This window comes from Melanerpes formicivorus, unplaced genomic scaffold (assembly GCF_026170545.1).
Source record: "Melanerpes formicivorus ecotype bairdi unplaced genomic scaffold, bMelFor1.0.p_v2 SCAF_88, whole genome shotgun sequence".
NCBI lineage: Eukaryota > Metazoa > Chordata > Aves > Piciformes > Picidae > Melanerpes > Melanerpes formicivorus.
Window position 1 is genome coordinate 2,443,239 of NW_027142440.1, and position 19,877 is coordinate 2,463,115.

The window sequence follows — 19,877 nt, forward strand, 5'->3', positions numbered from 1 at the left end:
CTGTAGCCCCCTGCAGATCCTGGAAGGCCACAATGAGGTCACCTGGGAGCCTTCTCTTCTGCAGACTGAACAGCCCCAACTCCTTCAGTCTGTCCTCACAGGAGAGCAGCTCCAGCCCTCTGCTCATCCTCCTGGCCCTTCTCTGGACACCTTCCAGCACCTCCACATCCCTCTTGTCATAGGGGCTCCAGAGCTGGAGGCAGTACTCCAGGTGGGGTCTCAGCAGAGCTGAGCAGAGGGGGAGAATCACCTCCCTTGCCCTGCTGGCCACACTTCTCCTGCTGCAGCCCAGGATCTGGTTGGCTTTGCGGGCTGCAAGTGCACACTGAGAGCTCCTGGTGAGCTTCTCCTCCCCCAGCACCCCCAAGGCTCTCTCCTCAGGGCTGCTTTCCAGCCAGTCACTGCCCAGCCTGGATTTGTGCCTGGGATTGCCTCCACCCAGCTGCAGGACCCTGCCCTTGGTCTTGTTGAACCTCCTGAGGTTGGCTTGTGCCCACCTCTCCAGCCTGTCCAGCTCCCTCTGGCTGGATCCCTTCCCTCCAGCCTGTCTGCTGCACCACACAGCTTGGTGTCATCAGCAACCCTGCTGAGGGTGCACTCAGTGCCACTGTCCATGGCACCCACAAAGATGTAGAACAAGCCTGGTCCCAGGACTGATCCCTGAGGGACTCTGCTTGTCCCTGGCCTCCACTGGGCCATGGAGCCATTGACAGCCACTCTTTGGGTGCAGCCATCAAGCCAGTTCCTTATCCATCTAGTGGTCACCCATCACACCCATGTGTCACCAGCCTGGAGACCAGGAAGTGGTGCAGGACAGTGTCGAAGGCTTTGCTCAGGTAAAGCTCAGCTCCTCCTCCACACACGGCCCCAGTCGCTGGCTGCCGGCTCGAGTCTAATGAGAGATCCATCAGGTCTCATCTGCACGGAGGGGACACGAAGAACAACCCCAGGCAGAGCTATAGGCTGAGGGCAGAGTGGCTGAGAGCTGCCAAACAGAGAGGGACCTGGGGGTGCTGATTAACAGCCACCTAAACATGAGCCAGCAGTGTGCCCAGGTGGCCAAGAGGGCCAAGGGCATCCTGGCCTGCAGCAGGAATGTGGCCAGCAGGAGCAGGGAAGTCCTTGTGCCCCTGGACTCTGCTTTGGTTAGGCCACACCTTGAGTCCTGGGTCCAGTTCTGGGCCCCTCAGTTTAAGAAGGACATTGAGAGACTTGAAGGTGTCCAGAGAAGGGCAACAAGGCTGGGGAGAGGCCTTGAGCACAGCCCTGTGAGGAGAGGCTGAGGGAGCTGGGGTTGCTTAGCCTGGAGAAGAGGAGGCTCAGGGGAGACCTTCTTGCTCTCTCCAACTCCCTGAAGGGAGGTTGTAGCCAGGTGGGGGTTGGTCTCTTCTCCCAGGCACCCAGCACCAGAACAAGAGGACACAGTCTCAAGCTGTGCCAGGGGAAGTTTAGGCTGGAGGTCAGGAGAAAGTTCTTCACTGAGAGTGTTGTTAGCCATTGGAATGTGCTGCCCAGGGAGGTGGTGGAGTCCCCATCCCTGGAGGTGTTCAAGAGGGGATTGGATGTGGCACTTGGTGCCATGGGTTAGTCATGAGGTCTGTGGTGACAGCTTGGACTCGATGATCCTCGAGGTCTCTTCCAACCTTGGTGATACTGTGGGACTGCATCTTCCCCCACCCCCTCCGATTCTGTGACGTGAGGAAAGAGTTTGAAGCCACTGTGATCTCTTCTAGCCCGAGGCGATGAGCAGAGGGTTGGGCGGCCAACAGCTTTTGCATCTTTCCCCTTACAGCAGCTTCAAAGTTGTTTTGGAAGCAGGAGGAGAGCACAGCACAGATCGACCGGCATGCAAACACCCCAGGGAGCTTGTCACCGTCTCAAAGCCATTTTCCACGTGGGAGAATCCCTCAGTCTCTGAGGAATGCGAAAGGCACCGCGGGCTCTACCTCCCCCCACCTCCCCTGCCCTGCCCCTGGCTGCGGAGCATTGTTTGGGATTTGCCCTAATCCCGGGGCAGCCTTTGTGAGAGGGCCCAGGTTGCAGCACGGGCAGGAAGGCAAACGACTCAGGAGGAGGCATCCCACAGCTGGAGGAGATGGGGAGTTTTGCAAGCAGAAACAAAAGGGCCGAGAGCTCCATTTCTCCTCGCTCAGAACTGATGGTTCTGGGCGGCTGCTTGTTTGGCAGAGGTTTATTTTAGGCTGTGGCAGTGGGATTTGCCGAGGAGGGGGAAGAAAGGCCCCACTTGTCTGCAAAGCTGCACAATCCAGCTGAAATCAGAGGATTCTCTGCAGTGCCTTTGTGAATGGAGCAGGGTGAAAGCTCCCAGAGCTCGCTTGGGCGCTCACAGGCTTTCCCCAGACAGAAACTGTGCTGCTGCTGCTGCTAACTTTCCAGCTCTCCAAGAAGGCAGCCAGGGCTGAAACAAGAAATAGAACCCCAAAAAACCCAACCAGATTGAATCACTGACGTTGCTTTGGCTGTTGTTTCAGTTCATTCCTCCTGTCTTTTGTTCAGAGAAGTGGCCCTAATGATGATCCCTTCTCTTAGAAAGCCATTCTCCAAGCCAGTATTTGGCTTGTTAAGCAACAGAACCCCTGGAAAATCTCTGTTGGGCTCCAGATTTTGGGTGTTTCCTTTAACCCCATCTAATTATCCAGCTCTAGAGCCCAAGAAAGACACAGACCTGGGGAGCAGGGCCAGTGGAGGCCACAGCAGTGCTGGGAGAGTAGGAAGCCCTCTGCTGTGAGGCCAGGCTGAGAAGAGTTGGGCTTGGGAAGCCTGAAGAAGGCTCCAGGGAGATCTTCTGGTGGCTTTTCAGGGCTTCCAGAGGAGATCAGAAAGCTGGGGACGGCCTTTTGAGCAGGGTCTGTTGAGACAGGCCAAGGGGGGGATGGTTTGAAGTGGGAGGTTGAGAGTGAAGGGAGAAATGTTTGGTGCTTAAGGGTGGGGAGAGCCTGGCCCAGGCTGCCCAGAGAGCTGGGAGCTGCCCCATGGCTGGCACCAGTGCAGGTCGTTTGGGGCTGTGAGCAGCCTGCTGGGGTTGGGGATGTCCCTGCTGGCTGCAGGGGGTGGACTGGATGGCCTGGGAAGGTCTCTTCCCACCCAAACCAAGGCAGGATTCCCCGGTTCTTTTGACGGCTGGAAAGGGACAAGCCTCTCCCCGGCACGGTTTGCGTGGTGAACACTTCCCAGCCCAAATGGCGATGCAGAACTGGGGCTTCGAGATGGAAGCAGAGAGGATGCTGCTGCTGCTGCAGCCCCTGCCCGCCTCCCGCCCCCCTCCCCCCCCCCCCCCCCCGCGTCCATCTCCGCAGGCCGACCACGCTGCGCGTTAATTAACTAAACTAATTGAATCATTTAATCCCTTCCCCTCCTCCTTGCCCAGCTCCACCACGCCGCGCCGGGCACCCCCCGCGCCTCCATCCAATCCTCCTCCTCCCCCCTCCCACCGCCGTCCCTTGGTACGGCCCTGCCCGCGCCCCCGTTTCGCGCGCGCGGGTGGTAGGCGCCGCGCACGCTGATTGGCCGCCGGGCCCCGCAGTCCGCGCGAGCTGCGGGGGCTCAGTGTGCGCGCGGCCGGCGCGGCGCTCGGTGGGTCCTGTCTCTGTGTCCCCTCAGCCCGGGCAGCGGCCGCCATGGCTTCGGGTAGGTGCTCCCCGGCCCCGCCGCGCTGCGGGCGGCCCTGGCGGCGGCTCTGCTTTCCCCTGCTCGTCAAACGCCGGGGTGCGGTGGGCGCGGGAGGGTGGGCGAACGCCGGGGTGGAAGAGGCCGCAGCCGCGTTAGGGGAGAGGGGAGAGACGCGGCCGATCCCCCCTCACGTGCCCCCCCTCGCCTCTTGCCGCCCGCTGAGGGGGAGGGGAGCCGCGCCCCCTCCGGCATTGGCCACGCCCCCCCCCGCCGCCATCCCGGCCACGCCCCTTCGTGGTCGGGGCGTGGGCAGCCCGGCCCCGCCCCCCCGTGCCGCGGTGGGGCAGGGGGCGAGGGTCCAGGGTCTCTTTGGAGTCACCCGCCGGGTCCCTTGCGTGTGGGAGCCCCCCCGTGGGCTGTGCCACGCACCCCCGGGGTGAGCTGTGGGCCCCGATGTGGTTTGTGTGTCCCGGTGCTGTCCTCCACTTCCAGTCGTGTGCCCCCCGAGCCTGAGCTGTAGACCCCATTCGGGTTCGTAACTCCCAGGGACGGCCCCCCCCTTCAGGTCGGGACCCCCCGTTTGGTGTCACGGTCCCTGCTCTGCGTGGATCTGCCCCTTGGCCCCGTGACCCCATCAGTGCCAGTGTCAGATGTAAGTCTCCCACCTTTTGGGTCATGGTCGTTCCCCCTCTGGTGACCCCCACTTCAGGTCCTGTACCCTCCTGATGTGAAATGTGGATCCTCTGCTGGCTCATGTCCCCCAGTGCAGGCCCCCCTTTGGGTCAGGAACCTTCTGTTGCAGGATGTAAGCCCCCCCCTTGTCATCCATCATCATCATCACTCCCCAGTGCAGGCCCCCCTTTGGGTCAGGAACCTTCTGTTGCAGGATGTAAACCCCCCCTTGTCAGCCATCATCATCACCACTCCCCAGTGCAGGCTCCCCTTTGGGTCAGGAGCTCCTGTTGCAGGATGTAAAACCCCCCCTTGTCGGCCATCATCATCATCATCACTCCCCAGTGCAGGCTCCCCTTTGGGTCAGGAGCCTTCTGTTGCAGGATGTAAACCCCCCACTTGTCGTCCATCATCATCACCACTCCCCAGTGCAGGCTCCCCTTTGGGTCAGGAGCCTTCTGTGGCAGGATGTAAACCCCCCCTTGTCGGCCATCATCATCATCATCATCATCACTCCCCAGTGCAGGCCCCCCTTTAGGTCAGGAACCTTCTGTTGCAGGATGTAAACACCCCCCCCCCCACCTTGGCCATCATCATCATCACTCCCCAGTGCAGGCTCCCCTTTGGGTCAGGAGCCTTCTGTTGCAGGATGTAAAACCCCCCCTTATCGACCATCATCATCATCACTCCCCAGTGCAGGCTCCCCTTTGGGTCAGGAGCTCCTGTTGCAGGATGTAAACCCCCCCCTTGTCAGCCATCATCATCATCACCATCATCATCATCATCACTCACCATCATCACCATCATCATCACTCCCCATTGCAGGCCCCCCTTTGGGTCAGGAGCTCCTGTTGCAGGATGTAAACCCCCCCCTTGTCAGCCATCATCATCATCATCACCATCATCACCACCATTCCCCAGTGCGGGCCCCCCGGGGCTGTCCCCACCCTCCCCGGCCTGTGAGCTGTGGCCCTGCCTTTTGTCCTTCCCCTCCCCGCGGCGTGGTTCGGCTGCCTCGCCTCTGGGTGAGCAGGGCCGGTGGAATGCAAGCCCCCCCCTTCCCATGGGGCGTGCCCCCCAGCCCGGGACCCACCTCTGTGTCCCATCTGCTGGGAGCGCCGCTCCGCCAGCCCTGCCCCGCTGAGCCTTCCCGGCCCCCCGGCCGTGGCCTCCCCATGCACCGGGCTGGGGGTCTTAGCCCAGGGGAGGCCTTGAGTTGAGTATGGAGACGGTGCCTGCTGTCCCCGGCAGCTCCACGCAGCCCCATCCTCTGCTGGGGCTCCCGGGAGCGTCTTGTGGTGCTGTTTCCTCCCTGCCCTCTGAGGTGAAAGCGTTCTGGCTCCAGCAGTGATGTGTCCCTGTGGCTCTGGGGGGAGTTGGTGTCCCTGGGGTGGGAGAGGGGATTCCACGGCTGGAAGAGCCATGTTTATCATAGTAGCATAGAATCAGTCAGGGTTGGAAGGGACCACAAGGATCAGCCAGTCCCAACCCCCCTGCCATGGGCAGGGACACCCCACACTAGATCAGCCTGGCCAGAGCCTCAGCCAGCCTGGCCTTAAACACCTCCAGGGCTGGGGCCTCAACCACCTCCCTGCACAACCCATTCCAGGGCTTCACCACTCTCATGGGGAAGAACTTCCTCCTCCCCTCCAGCCTCAATCTCCCCACCTCCAGCTTCATTCCATTCCCCCTAGTCCTATCACTGCCTGAGATCCTGAGCAGTCCCTCCCCAGCCTTCCTGTAGCCCCCTTCAGATCCTGGAAGGCCACAGTGAGGTCACCTGGGAGCCTTCTCTTCTCCAGACTGAACAGCCCCAACTCCTTCAGTCTGTCCTCACAGCAGAGCAGCTCCAGCCCTCTGCTCATCCTCCTGGCCCTTCTCTGGACACATTCCAGCACCTCCAGATCCCTCTTGTCATAGGGGCTCCAGAACTGGAGGCAGGACTCCAGGTGGGGTCTCCCCAGAGCTGAGCAGAGGGGGAGGATCACCTCCCTTGCCCTGCTGGCCACACTTCTCCTGCTGCAGCCCAGGATCTGATTGGCTTTCTGGGCTGCAGGAGCACACTGAGAGCTCCTGGTGAGCTTCTCCTCCCCCAGCACCCCCAAGTCTCTCTCCTCAGGGCTGCTTTCCAGCCAGTCCCTGCCCAGCCTGGATTTGTGCCTGGGATTGCCTCCACCCAGCTGCAGGACCCTGCCCTTGGTCTTGTTGAACCTCTTGAGGTTGGCTTGTGCCCACCTCTCCAGCCTGTTTTGGTAGGGCTGAGCTGCTGCAGCGTTCTCTTGCATGTCACACATCAGAGAACCAAACCAAGGCAAGACGTGTGCTTAGCCTGCAGAAGATGAGGCTCAGGAGAGACCTCCTTGCTCTCTCCAACTCCCTGAAGGGAGGTTGCAGCCAGCTGGGGGTTGGTCTCTTCTCCCAGGCAGCCAGGACAAGAGGACACAGTCTCAAGCTGTGCCAGGGGAAGTTTGGGTTTGATCTTAGAAAGATGTTCTTCACAGACACAGAGGTTGGCCTTTGGAATGGGCTGCCCAGGGAGGAGGTGGAGTCCCTGTCCCTGGAGGTGTTTAAGCTTGGGTTGGGTGATTGGTTGGACTTGATGATCTTGGAGGTCTCTTCCAAACTGGTTGATTCTGTGAAGGGACCTCTGGAGGTGATCCAGGCCAACCCCCAGCTCCACAGGGGGGTCCCACAGAAATGGAGTCCTGAGCCATGCTGGAGAAACAGAGATTGCCAAAGAGGGCCTCGAGGTGGAAACAATTAAACCAAGAACAAAAGAGCAGCACAGGACACAGCTGCACTGCTCCAGGAGCCCCAGGGCTCACACTGACACCAGCAGGCTCATCACCAGCACTCCTGGAGCTGCTCTGCAGCTCACCTCAGAACCCAGAACCCCAGCAGGGAAGGCACCTCTGGAGCTCACCCAGGCCAAGCCCTGCTCCAGCAGGGCACCCACAGCACCCTGCCCAGCACCACACTGCCCAGGGGGGTTGGAAGCTCTCCACACAAGGACACTCCACAACCCCTCTGGGCAGCCTGCTCCAGGCCTCCAGCACCCTCACACCAAACAACTTTCTCCTCCTCTTCACATCCAACCTCCTGGCCTCCACTCTCTGCCCCTTGCTGCCCCTTGGCCTGGCCCTGGGCACCACCCAGCAGAGCCTGGCCCCAGCCTCTTGCCCCCCACAGCTCCTTTAGCTCTTGCTGAGCATTGCTCAGCTGCCCTCTGGGGCTGCTCTTCTGCAGGCTCTCAGCCCCAGGGCTCTCAGCCTTTGCTCCTCCCAGAGCTGCTCCAGGCCCCTCAGCAGCTCTGCAGCCTCCCCTGGACTCTCTCCAGCAGTTCTCTGTCTCTCCTCAACTGGGGAGCCCAGACCTGGACCCAGCACTCCAGATGTAACCTCCCTAGGGTTGGGTAGAGGGGAAGGAGAACCGCCCTTGCCCTGCTGGCCACACTCTTCTCCATGCCCCCCAGGACCCCCTTGGCCTTCTTGGCCCCCAGGGCACATTGCTGCCTCCTGGGGACCTTGTTGTCCCCCAGCACTCCCAGCTCCTTCTCCTTGGAGCTGCTTCCCAGCAGGTCCCCCCTCAGCTGTGCTGCTGCAGGAGGTTGTTCCTCCCCAGGGCCAGGACCCTGCCCTTGCCTTTGGTGAGCTCCATGAGGTTCCTCTCCACTCATCCTTTAATGCAAGGAGCTCTGCTTGCATTACAGTCACAAGCTGAGCAGTCTGCTGGGCACCACCTCACTCAGCAGGAGTTTTCCCCTGCTGCTTTTCACCACTGAGGTTTCTGTGTGCCCAGAAGCAGCTGATCTCTTTGCTGAAGACACTTAACCAGCTCTTGTCTCCACTGAGTCTGCCCAAATGGATTGATCAGAAGCCTGGGCTCTGAGAGGTCCAACAAAACATGGGCAAAAGCACAGAATTGTCTGGGCTGTAGAAGTCCTTTGAGCTCACCCAGCCCAGCACCACCCTGGCCCCCAAACCCTGGCCCCCAGTGCCATGGCCACAGCTTTCTAGGACACATCCAGGCATGGGGCTCCCTGGGCAGCCTCTGCCAGTCCCTGACCACTCTTCCAGCAAAGAAATTGTTCCTCATCTCCAACCTCACCCTCCCCTGGCACAGCTTGAGGCCATTTCCTCTCCATGCACCTGATCCTAGGGAGCAGAGCCCAGCCCCCTCCTGGCTCCAGCCTCCTCTCAGGGAGTTACAGAGATCCATCAGGTCTAAACTACCCAAATTCCCTCAGCTGCTCCTCCCCAGCCCTGCTCTCCAGACCCTTCCTCAGCTGGGTTACTCTTCACTGGCCCTGCCCCAACCCCTCAATGTCCTTTGGGGAGTGAAGGCCTCGAAACAGCTCAGGCTGTGAGGTGCAGTGCTGAGGACAGGGCCACGATCCCTGCCCTGCTCCTGCTGGCCACACCATTGCTGAGCCAGCCCAGGCTGCTGGTGGCCTTTTGGGCCACCTGGGCACACTGCTGCCTCTTCTTCAGGTGGCTGTCAAGGACCACCTTGTCCTGCAGGCAGCTTTCAGCCACTCTGCCCCCAGCCTTGCCTGCTATTGCCAGCCCTCCATCCCCAGCCTGGCTGCACCCTGGGGATTGCCCTGACCCAGGGTCTGGCACTTGGCCTTGTGGAGTCTCATGAGGTTCACACAACCCCCACTTGAACTGCTGGCCCCTCAGGATGGATCCCATCCCTCAGCTGTGTCAGCCTCACCACTTGGTGTCCTTTGCACACTGGCTGAGGCTGCCTCAACCCTGCTCTGTCACAGGGGAAGGTCCTAAACACCTTGGTCTCAGTACCAAGGGGCAGCAGTTGTCACTGCATCTTCTCTCAGCTCCTGGGCAGTGTTCCTCTTGCAGAGCAGGAACTTGGTTGCTTTGTGTTGCTTTGTGGAGATGTTTACCATTAAAAAGGCCAAGTGCCAGGTTCTGCACCTGGCTCAGGGCAATCCCCAGCACAAATCCAGGCTGGGCAAGCAGTGGCTCCAGAGCAGCCTGGAGGAGAAGGCCTTGGGGGTGTCAGGTGGTGACAAACTCCCCCAGGAGCCAGCAGTGGTCCCTGGCAGCCCAGAGCCAGCTGAGTGCTGAGCTGCAGCCAGAGCAGGGAGAGCAGCAGCACAGGGAGGGGATTCTGCCCTCTGCTCTGCTCTGCTCAGCCCCCACCTGCAGCACTGCCTCCAGGACCTGGAGCTGCTGGAGAGGCTCCAGAGGAGGCCACAGAGATGATCAGAGGCTGCAGAACCTCCCCTGTGGGGCCAGGCTGGGAGAGCTGGGGCTGTGCAGCCTGGAGAAGAGAAGGCTCCAGGGAGACCTCAGAGCAACCTTCCAGTAGCTGAAGGGCTCCAGGAGAGCTGGGGAGGGACTTTGGGCAAGGGCTGGGAGTGCCAGGATGAGGAACAATGGCTTTGAGCTGGGAGAAGGGAGACTGAGAGTGGAGATGAGGAAGGAATTCATTGCAGTGAGGCTGGGGACAGCCTGGCACAGGCTGCCCAGGGAGGCTGTGGAGGTGTTCAGGGTGAGGCCTTCTGGTGCTGAACATCTGCAGGGAGGAGGACATCCACAACCTCCCCTGGGCAACCTGCAGGTTGAGCTGCTGGAAGGTGTCCAGAGAAGGGCAACCAGGCTGGGGAGAGGCCTTGAGCACAGCCCTGTGAGGAGAGGCTGAGGGAGCTGGGGTTGCTTAGCCTGCAGAAGAGGCAGCTCAGGGGAGACCTTCTTGCTCTCTCCAACTCCCTGAAGGGAGGTTGTAGCCAGGTGGGGGTTGGTCTCTTCTCCCAGGCAAGCAGCACCAGAACAAGAGGACACAGTCTCAAGCTGTGCCAGGGGAAGTTTAGGCTGGAGGTGAGGAGAAAGTTCTTCCCAGAGAGTTGTTAGCCACTGGGATGTGCTGCCCAGGGAGGTGGTGGAGTCCCCATCCCTGGAGGGGATTGGATGTGGCACTTGGAGCCATGGCTTAGTCATGAAGTCTGTGGTGACAGCTTGGACTTGATGCTCTTTGAGGTCTCTTCCAGCCTTGGTGATACTGTGATAGGAGCAGGGCAGTTGCAGGGCTGTTACCCAGCAGTGGTCAGCAGTGGTGAGGCTGGCAGGGCAGGGCAGGAGGCCTTGGGGTTTTGACAGGAATGTGGGAATTACAATCAAAAATGCCAAGAGGAATTGAGGCCTGCCCAGGAGCTGGGAGTGACAGAGCCCCTGTGGTGATGGAGCTGGGGGGTGCATGGAGAAGAGTGTGAACAGCAGGCTGGGGGAGGTTTGCCTCCCCTTCTACTCTGTTGAGGCCACATCTGGAGTGCTGGGTCCAGGTCTGGGCTCCCCAGTTGAGGAGAGACAGAGAACTGCTGGAGAGAGCCCAGGGGAGGCTGCAGAGCTGCTGAGGGGCCTGGAGCAGCTCTGGGAGGAGCAAAGGCTGAGAGCCCTGGGGCTGAGAGCCTGCAGAAGAGCAGCCCCAGAGGGCAGCTGAGCAATGCTCAGCAAGAGCTAAAGGAGCTGTGGGGGGCAAGAGGCTGGGGCCAGACTCTGCTGAGTGGTGGCCAGGGCCAGGCCAAGGGGCAGCAAGGGGCAGAGAGTGGAGGCCAGGAGGTTGGATGTGAAGAGGAGGAGAAAGTTGTTTGGTGTGAGGGTGCTGGAGGCCTGGAGCAGGCTGCCCAGAGAGGTTGTGGAGTGTCCTTGTGTGGAGAGCTTCCAACCCCCCCTGGGCATTGTGGTGCTGGGCAGGGTGCTGTGGGTGCCCTGCTGGAGCAGGGCTTGGCCTGGGTGAGCTCCAGAGCTGCCTTCCCTGCTGGGGTTCTGGGTTCTGAGGTGAGCTGCAGAGCAGCTCCAGGAGTGCTGGTGATGAGCCTGCTGGTGTCAGTGTGAGCCCTGGGGCTCCTGGAGCAGTGCAGCTGTGTCCTGTGCTGCTCTTTTGTTCTTGGTTTAATTGTTTCCACCTCGAGGCCCCCTTTGGGGGGGTCTCTGTTTCTCCAGCATGGCTCAGGAGTCCATTTCTGTGGGACCCCCCTGTGGAGCAGGGTGTTGGCCTGGATCACCTCCAGAGGTCCCTTCACAGAATCAAGCAGTTTGGAAGAGACCTCCAAGATCATCAAGTCCAACCAAGCTTAAACACCTCCAGGGACAGGGACTCCACCTCCTCCCTGGGCAGCCCATTCCAAAGGCCAACCTCTGTGTCTGTGAGGAACATCTGATGTTTGCCTTCACTGGAAATGATATTGATGGTTGCTGCCTGGCCAGCTGCTGGGGGGCTGGGGGGGATGAGGCTCTTTTTTCCCTTCCCAGTGATAAGCTCAGCCCCTTCTGGATGTTCTGAGCCATCAGCAGTCTTCCTCCTTTGGCAGGGTGAGAGAAGGGAAATGTTTGGCTTCCTCCAACCCCCTGCTTTTACAGCTCCAACCTCTCTGTGCCCTTCACTAGGCAGAGAGTTCCCAGGGTGGCCCAAGAAGGCCTTCAGTGGGCCTGGCCTAATTAGGGCCTGGTTAATGAATCCCTCTGCTGCCTTCTGCCCACTGAGGATGGCCCAGTGGCTCAAGAGCCGTGAGAAGAGGCTGTGCCAGCTGAGTGTTTGAGGAGATGCCTTGAAGGTGGAGTTGAACTCCTTCAAAGCTAACATCCACAGAGCCAAAGCCTGGGCTGGGTTGGAAGGGACCTTCAAGACCATCCAGTTCCAACCCCCTCCCACCAGCACAGCTTGCTCAGGGCCTCATCCAGCCTGGCCTTCAGCACCTCCAGGGAGGAGGACATCCACAACCTCCCCTGGGCAACCTGGGAGGTTGTGGATGTCCTCCTCCCTGCAGATGTTCAGCACCAGAAGGCTTCACCTTGAACACCTCCACAGCCTCCCTGGGCAACCTGTGCCAGGCTCTCCCCAGCCTCACTGCAATGAATTCCTTCCTCATCTCCACTCTCAGTCTCTCCTCTCCCAGCTCAAAGCCATTGTTCCTCACCCTGGCACTCCCAGCCCTTGCCCAAAGTCCTTCCCCAGCTCTCCTGGAGTCCCTTCAGGCACTGGAAGGTTGCTCTGAGGTCCTCCTTGGAGCCTTCTCTTCTCCAGGCTGAAAAGCCCCAACTCCCCCCAGGGGAGGTTCTGCAGCCCTCTGATCATCTCTGTGGCCTCCTCTGGAGCCTCTCCAGCAGTTCCAGGTCCTCCTTGTGCTGGGGGCAGTGCTGCAGGTGGGGGCTGAGCAGAGCAGAGCAGAGGGGCAGAATCCCCTCCCTGTGCTGCTGCTCTCCCTGCTCTGGCTGCAGCTCAGCACTCAGCTGGCTCTGGGCTGCCAGGGACCACTGCTGGCTCCTGGGCAGTTTGTCACCACCTGACCCCCCCAAGGCCTTCTCCTCCAGGCTGCTCTGGAGCCACTGCTTGCCCAGCCTGGATTTGTGCTGGGGATTGCCCTGAACCAGGTGTAGAACCTGGCACTTGGCCTTTTTAATGGTAAACATCTCCACAAAGCAACACAAAGCAACCAAGTTCCTGCTCTGCAAGAGGAACACTGCCCAGGAGCTGAGAGAAGATGCAGTGACAACTGCTGCCCCTCAGGAGGCCATACTGAGACCAAGGTGTTTAGGACCTTCCCCTGCAGGTTGCCCAGGGGAGGTTGTGGATGCTCTCCTCCCTGGGGATGTTCAGCCCCAGAAGGCCTCACCCTGAACACCTCCAGGCAGGGCACAGCCACAGCCTCCATGGGCAACCTGTGCCAGGCTCTCCTCACCCTCACTGCAATGAATTCCTTCCTCATCTCCACTCTCAGTCTCCCCTCTCCCAGCTCAAAGCCATTGTTCCTCACCCTGGCACTCCCAGCCCTTGCCCAAACTCCCTCCTGTCCTAATGAAGTGTTTTCTCCTGTCCTAATGAAGTGGAAGCTGCCTCATTCTGCAGGGGGGAAGCTGCCTCATTCTGCAGGGGGGAAGCTGCCCCCTTCTCCCCTGGGCTTCCTCCCTCTCCCCCAAGGTTTGCCCTGGGCAGCAAGCAGAGTGCTGAAGTGTGATGTGGAAGCTCTCAGTGTGACTCTCTTCTCTTTCTAGATTCTGGAAGTTACAGTCAGTCTGGGGGCCAGCAGAGGTATGTATCTGGGTGTGTGTGTGTGTGTTATTGCTGTCAGCAATGAAATCATGCTGGGGGGGGAGAAGAAAGGGCATTTAGGATTCCCAGCCTGGGGTTTGAGCCCTGGGGGAATAAGGAGGAGCTGGAGTGGTTTCAGAGATCCAAGTGGAGAAAGCTTGAAAGCTTTGCATGTGTCTTCTAAAGCAGGGGGGGAAGAGTTGTTCCTGAAGGGAAGGCAGCAAGGCTCAGCTGGGGGTGGCAGCTTTGAAGAGGGAGGGCTTTGGAAGAGCCCTGACTGCTCTGATCCTTCATCTGCCAAGCTAAGATCACAGAATCACACAACCAAGCTCAGCAGGGGATGCACAGCACCTTCAGGTGGGGCAGGGCAGCAGAGACCAAACTCCTCCTCACCAGCTGCCCTGCTGCACTCTCACTTTGTCCATGCAGCCAGCACAGCCCCAGCCAGCAAGTGGGCAGCACAGAATGGGTTGGGTTGGAAGGGAGCTCCAGAGCTCATCCAGTCCAGCTGCCAGTGGGGGACAGCAAGAGCCTGCAGAGAAGCCTCTGCCCACCAAGGCAGGCACAGCCTGGAGCTAGATTGAGCTTAGACTCATGGAATGGGTTGGGTGGGGAGGGAGCTCCAAAGCTCATCCAGTCCAGCTGCCAGGGGGGGACAGCAAGAGCCTGCAGGGAAGCCTCTGCCCACCAAGGCAGGCACAGCCTGGAGCTAGATGGGAGCTAAGAATCAGGGAATGGTTGGGTGGGGAGGGAGCTCCAAAGCTCATCTAGAATAGGATAGGATGGAATGGAATGGAATAGAATAGAATAGGATAGAATAGACCAGGTTGGAAGAGATCTTCAAGATCACCAAGTCCAACCTCTCACCCAACACCATCTGATCAACTAACCCATGGCACCAAGCACCCCATCAAGTCTCCTCCTAAACACCTCCAGGGATGGTGACTCCACCACCTCCCCAGGCAGCCCATTCCAATGGGCAATCACTCTCTCCCTGTGTAGAACTTCTTCCTAACCTCCAGCCCAAACCTCCCCTGGCACAGCTGGAGACTGTGTCCTCTTGTTCTGGTGCTGATTGCCAGTGGGGGACAGCAAGAGCCTGCAGGGAAGCCTTTGCCTACCAAGGCAGGCACAGCCTGGAGCTAGATTGAGCTTAGACTCATGGAATGGATTGGCTTGGAAGGGAGCTCCAAGGCTCATCCAGTGCAACCCCCTGCACTCAGCAGGGACATCCTCCACCAGAGCAGGCTGCTCAGAGCCTTGTCCAGCCTGACCTTGACTACCTTCAGGCATGAAGCCTTAACTACCTCCCTGGGCAACCTGTTAACACCACTTTAGAGCATGGCAGTGAATGCAGCTGCTTGGCTGAAGCAGCTTCCAAGCTCATCAGCAAAGTCCCTCCCCAGCTCTCCTGGAGCCCCTTCAGGTACTGGAAGGTTGCTCTAAGGTCTCTCTGGAGCCTTCTCTTCTCCAGGCTGAACAGCCCCAGGCAGCACAGGTTGCTCAAGGCTGCATCCAGCCTGGCCTTCAACACCTCACAGCAGCCCAAGGCTGCTCAAGTTGCAGCTCTGGGTTCTGCTGTCAGTTCGTGGAGGCTTCAAGTAGCAGGGGAGTGAGGAAGTCCAAAGGCAGTGTGGTTTTGGATGCTGATTTCATTGTGAGATAGCCAAAGGCATACCAAAGTGACACTAAGTGACTGAAATAATATTAACTTGAGGCTCTGAGGAGAGGAGAAGCTGAACAGGAGCCAGCAGGGAGCACTTGCAGCCCAGAGAGCCAACAGAGCCTGGGCTGCAGCAAGAGAAGTGTGGCCAGCAGGGCCAGGGAGGGGATTCTGCCCCTCTGCTCCACTCTGCTGAGACCACAGCTGCAGCTCTGGGGCCAGTTCTGGAGCCTCTGTGCCAGGAAGGACCTGGAGGGGCTGGAAGGTGTCCAGAGCAGGGCCAGGAGGAGGAGCAGAGGGCTGGAGCTGCTCTGCTGTGAGCACAGACTGAGGGAGTTGGGGTTGTGCAGGCTGGAGAGAAGGCTCCCAGGAGACCTCCTTGTGGCCTTCCAGGATCTGCAGGGGGCTGCAGGAAAGCTGGGGAGGGACTTTTGAGGGTGTCAGGGAGGGATAGGGGTCTGGGACAGCTCTGAGGGGGGCAGGAATCAGGCCTGGGACAGGGAGCCAGCAATGGGCACTGGCAGCCCAGAAGGCCAAGGGCAGCTCAGCTGCCAGTGCCCATTGGCAGAGGTGGAGGGAGAGGATCCTGCCCCTCTGCTCTGGGGTGTCAGGGAGGGATAGGACTGGGGGGGATGGAGCAAAACTAGAAGTGGGGAGATTGAGATTGGCTGTGAGGAAGAAGTTGTTCCCCAGGAGGGTGGTGAGAGCCTGGCCCAGGCTGCCCAGGGAGGTGGTGGAAGCCTCCTGGCTGGAGGTGTTTGCAGCCAGGCTGGAGGTGGCTGTGAGCAACCTGCTGTGGTGTGAGGTGTCCCTGGCCATGGCAGGGGGTTGGAGCTGGCTGAGCCTTGAGCTCCCTTCCAGCCCTGGCAGTTCTCTGATTCTGTGGCTTGGATTCACTGCCTAAAGCTTTCTGTGCTTCTGGGGATCTGTCAGACTGCAGGAAGCTCAACTTCCATGGACCTTGAGGTCACACTTGAAACTCTGCAGAAATAATCCCAAGCTCTTCTGCCTTCTGCCAGCCACCTGTGGTAGCCATTAGCTTGTTGAGTGGTTGTAGCACCCCTGGGGAGCAGGGTTTGGATGGAACAACTCTTTGGGAAGGAAAAGAAACTCAACAGGAGCACCAGAAGTCCCTTTTAGTGCCCAGCCCTTGTGGAGGGCCCTGGAAGCATTTCCTTAATGCATTTTTCTCTTGCAGCTATTCATCCTATGGCAGTCAGAGCTATGGACAGACACAGGTAAGGTGGAAAACCATCCCTGTCCTCCACAGAACCCCAGCAGGGAGAGGCTGGAAGGGAGCTCTGGAGCTCATCCAGGCCAAGCCCACTCCTAAAGCAGGGCACCCACAGCACCTTGCCCAGGAGCACAATGCCCAGGGGGGGTTGGAAGCTCTCCACACAAGGACACTCCACAACCTCTCTGGGCAGCCTGCTCCAGGCCTCCAGCACCCTCACACCAAACAACTTTCTCCTCCTCTTCACATCCAACCTCCTGGCCTCCACTCTCTGCCCCTTGCTGCCCCTTGGCCTGGCCCTGGCCACCACTCAGCAGAGCCTGGCCCCAGCCTCTTGCCCCCCACAGCTCCTTTAGCTCTTGCTGAGCATTGCTCAGCTCCTCTCTGGGGCTGCTCTTCTGCAGGCTCTCAGCCCCAGGGCTCTCAGCCTTTGCTGCTCCCAGAGCTGCTCCAGGCCCCTCAGCAGCTCTGCAGCCTCCCCTGGACTCTCTCCAGCAGTTCTCTGTCCCTCCTGATCTGGGGAGCCCAGAACTGGACCCAGCACTGCAGAACTGGCCTGGCTGGGACAGAGTAGAGGTGGGGGAGAATGTCCTTCTACTTGCCACCCTCCTCTCCCTGCCCCCCAGGACCCCATTGGCCTTCTTGGCCCCCAGGGCACATTGCTACCTCCTGGGGACCTTGTTGTCCCCCAGCACTCCCAACTCCTCCTCCTTGGAGCTGCTTCCCAGCAGGTCCCCCCCTCAGCTGTGCTGCTGCAGGAGGTTGTTCCTCCCCAGGGCCAGGACTCTGCCCTTGCCCTTGCTGAGCTTCATGAGGTTCCCTGTGCCCAGCTCTGCAGCCTGGCCAGGCCTGGCTGGCTGGCAGCATAGCCTGAGGGCTGTCAGCCACTGCTCCCAGCTTGGTGCCAGCAGCAGACTGCCTGAGGGGACTCTGTGCCTTTCATCCAGCTCATTGCTGAAGCTGTTGACCCAGGCTGGCTCCAGTGCTGAGCCCTGGGGAGCACAGCAGGTGTTCCTTGAGCAGCACTGTGTGCTGCTGGGTCAGCACTGTGGGTCAGGAGAGGTCCCTTCTCAGCTGTGCTGGCTGCAGCCTTGCCTGGCACAGGGAAAGCTGTTCCTGCTGTGGAGGTTCCATGAGCTGAGCATTGCTGTTGTGTTTGCAGGGCTACTCTGGCTATGGGCAGAGTGGAGACAGCTCCTCCTATGGACAGAGCTATGGCAGCTACCACGGGAGCTATGGACAGAACCAAACAGGTTTGGCTGGCTGGCTGGGTGCCCTCAGGGGCAGGCAGGGGAAGGGAGGTGCTTACTGAAAGTCTGAAAGTCCTCTTCCTCCCCTTGCAGGCTATGGCCAGGACTCCCAGGGCTATGATGAGGAATCTGGCTATGAGAATCAGAATCAGAGCTCCTACAACCAACAGTCTTATGGCAGCCATGGGCAGCAGAAAGGCTCCTCCAGAGGGTAAGCAAGCTCACATTGAAGGTGTCTCTAAAGTACTGCCTGGGGGTTGCACACCACAGGAGGTCAGGGGTTGGAAGGGACACAAAGAGATCATCCAGTCCAAGCCTCCCCTGCCAGAGCAGGAGCAGAGAACCCAGCACAGGTCACACAGGAACACATCCAGATGGGGCTGGGAAGGCTCCAGGGAAGGAGACTCCACAACCTCTCTGGGCAGCCTGCTCCAGGGCTCTGGGAGCCTCACAGGGCAGAAGTTCCTCCTCCTGCTGAGGTGAAACCTCCTGTGCTGCAGTTTCCATGCATTGCTCCTTGGCCTATCCCAGGGTGCAGCTGAGCAGAGCCTGTCCCTGTCCCTCCTGCTCCCCAGCCCTCAGATATTGATAGACATTTATTAAATCCCCTCTCAGTCTCCTCTCCAGACTGAACAGTCTCAGGTCCCTCAGCCTCTCCTCCCCAGGCAGTGCTGCAGTCCCCTGACCATTCTGGTAGCCCTCTGCTGGACCCTCTCCAGCAGATTCTTGTCTCTCTAAAACTGGGGAGCCCAGAGCCTTGCCTGGAGCTGTAAGAAATCTGCTCTCACTGCTGAACAAAAGCACAAACATCTGAGCATCATCCACACTCTTCAGGCATTTCTAATGCCTGGAAGAAAAGGGGGTAAGGGAAGAGCCCTTCTTAAGTGCTGTGCTCTGAGGGTGGTCAGACAATGGAGCAGGTTGCCCACCTGCAGCACTGCCTCCAGTTGTGAGGCCCCCAGCACAAGGAGGACCTGGCACTGCTGGAGAGGCTCCAGAGGAGGCCACAGAGATGATCAGAGACTGCAGAACCTCCCCTGTGGGGTCAGGCTGGGAGAGTTGGGGCTGTGCAGCCTGGAGAAGAGAAGGCTCCAGGGAGACCTCAGAGCAACCTTCCAGTAGCTGAAGGGCCCCAGGAGAGCTGGGGAGGGACTTTGGGCAAGGGCTGAGAGTGCCAGGATGGGGAACAATGGCTTTGAGCTGGGAGAGTGGAGACTGAGAGTGGAGATGAGGAAGGAATTCATTGCAATGAGGCTGGGGAGAGCCTGGCACAGGTTGCCCAGGGAGGCTGTGTTCAAGGTGAGGCCTTCTGGTGCTGAACATCTGCAGGGAGGAGGACATCCACAACCTTCCCTGGGCAACCTCTCTTTGCGGGAAGAACTTCTTCCTAACATGCAGCCTGAACCTCCCTGGCACAGCCTGAGACTGTGTCCTCTTGTTCTGGTGCTGCTTGCCTGGGAGAAGAGCCCAACCCCCACCTGGCTCCAACCTCCCTGCAGGGAGTTGGAGAGAGCAAGAAGGTTTCCCCTGAGCCTCCTCTTCTCCAGGCTAAGCAACCCCAGCTCCCTCAGCCTCTCCTCACAGGGCTGTGCTCCAGACCCCTCCCCAGCTTTGTTGCCCTTCTCTGGACACCTTCCAGCATCTCAATGTCCTTCCTAACCTGAGGAGCCCAGACCTGGACACAGGACTCAAGGTGTGGCCAGAGTAGTGCTGAGCACAGGGCACAAGGACTTCCTTGCTCCTGCTGGCCACACTCTTCCTGCTGCAGGCCAGGATGCCCTTGGCCCTTCTTGGCCCCCTGGGCACACTGCTGGCTCATGTTCAGCTGCTGTCAACCACTATCCTCAGGTCCCTCTCTGCCTGGCTGCTCTCAGCCACTCTGCCCCCAGCCTGTAGCACTGCCTGGGGTTGCTGTGACCCAAGTGCAGCTCCTGGCACTTGGATGTGTTCAATCTCCTGCCCTTGGAAATGCAGCCCCCCTTCCCTTAAGGACTGAGGAGGGCACTTGGCACTGGAACACCTCAGTCACCTCATTCACAAGCTCTCTGCACACAGCCCAAGGTTGCTGCTTGCCTTAGGGTTGTGGTGAGGACCACGTGGCCTCTTTAAATACAGCCATGCACAACTCCTCACCTTGTGTCCAAGGTCCAAGTGGGTTTGTATTCCTTTTGCAAGCTGATAAAAGGATCTGGGCTTAGAATAGAATAGAATTAACCAGGTTGGAAAAGACCTTTGAGATCATCAAGTCCAACCTCTCACCCAACACCATCTGATCAACTCAACCATGGCACCAAGTGCCTCATCCAGGCTCTTATTAAACACCTCCAGGGATGGGGACTCCACCACCTCCCTGGGCAGCACATCCCAAGGGCCAATC

The 19,877-nt window shown here is 59.3% G+C and overlaps 1 protein-coding gene across 2 annotated transcripts in view; it reads left to right on the plus strand.

Annotated features, from left to right (window-relative positions):
- The first annotated feature begins 3,548 nt into the window (after window positions 1-3,548).
- TAF15 (TATA-box binding protein associated factor 15) overlaps window positions 3,549-19,877 on the plus strand; it is a 41,522-nt gene continuing 25,193 nt past the window's right edge. For both annotated transcript variants that reach the window (XM_068165342.1, XM_068165343.1), the window contains exons 1-5: window positions 3,549-3,648; window positions 13,317-13,353; window positions 16,215-16,254; window positions 17,413-17,503; window positions 17,594-17,711. In XM_068165342.1, the coding sequence (XP_068021443.1) occupies window positions 3,639-3,648; window positions 13,317-13,353; window positions 16,215-16,254; window positions 17,413-17,503; window positions 17,594-17,711 (296 nt within the window). In that variant the 5' untranslated portion in view covers window positions 3,549-3,638. The remainder of the gene's footprint in view (window positions 3,649-13,316; window positions 13,354-16,214; window positions 16,255-17,412; window positions 17,504-17,593; window positions 17,712-19,877) is intronic.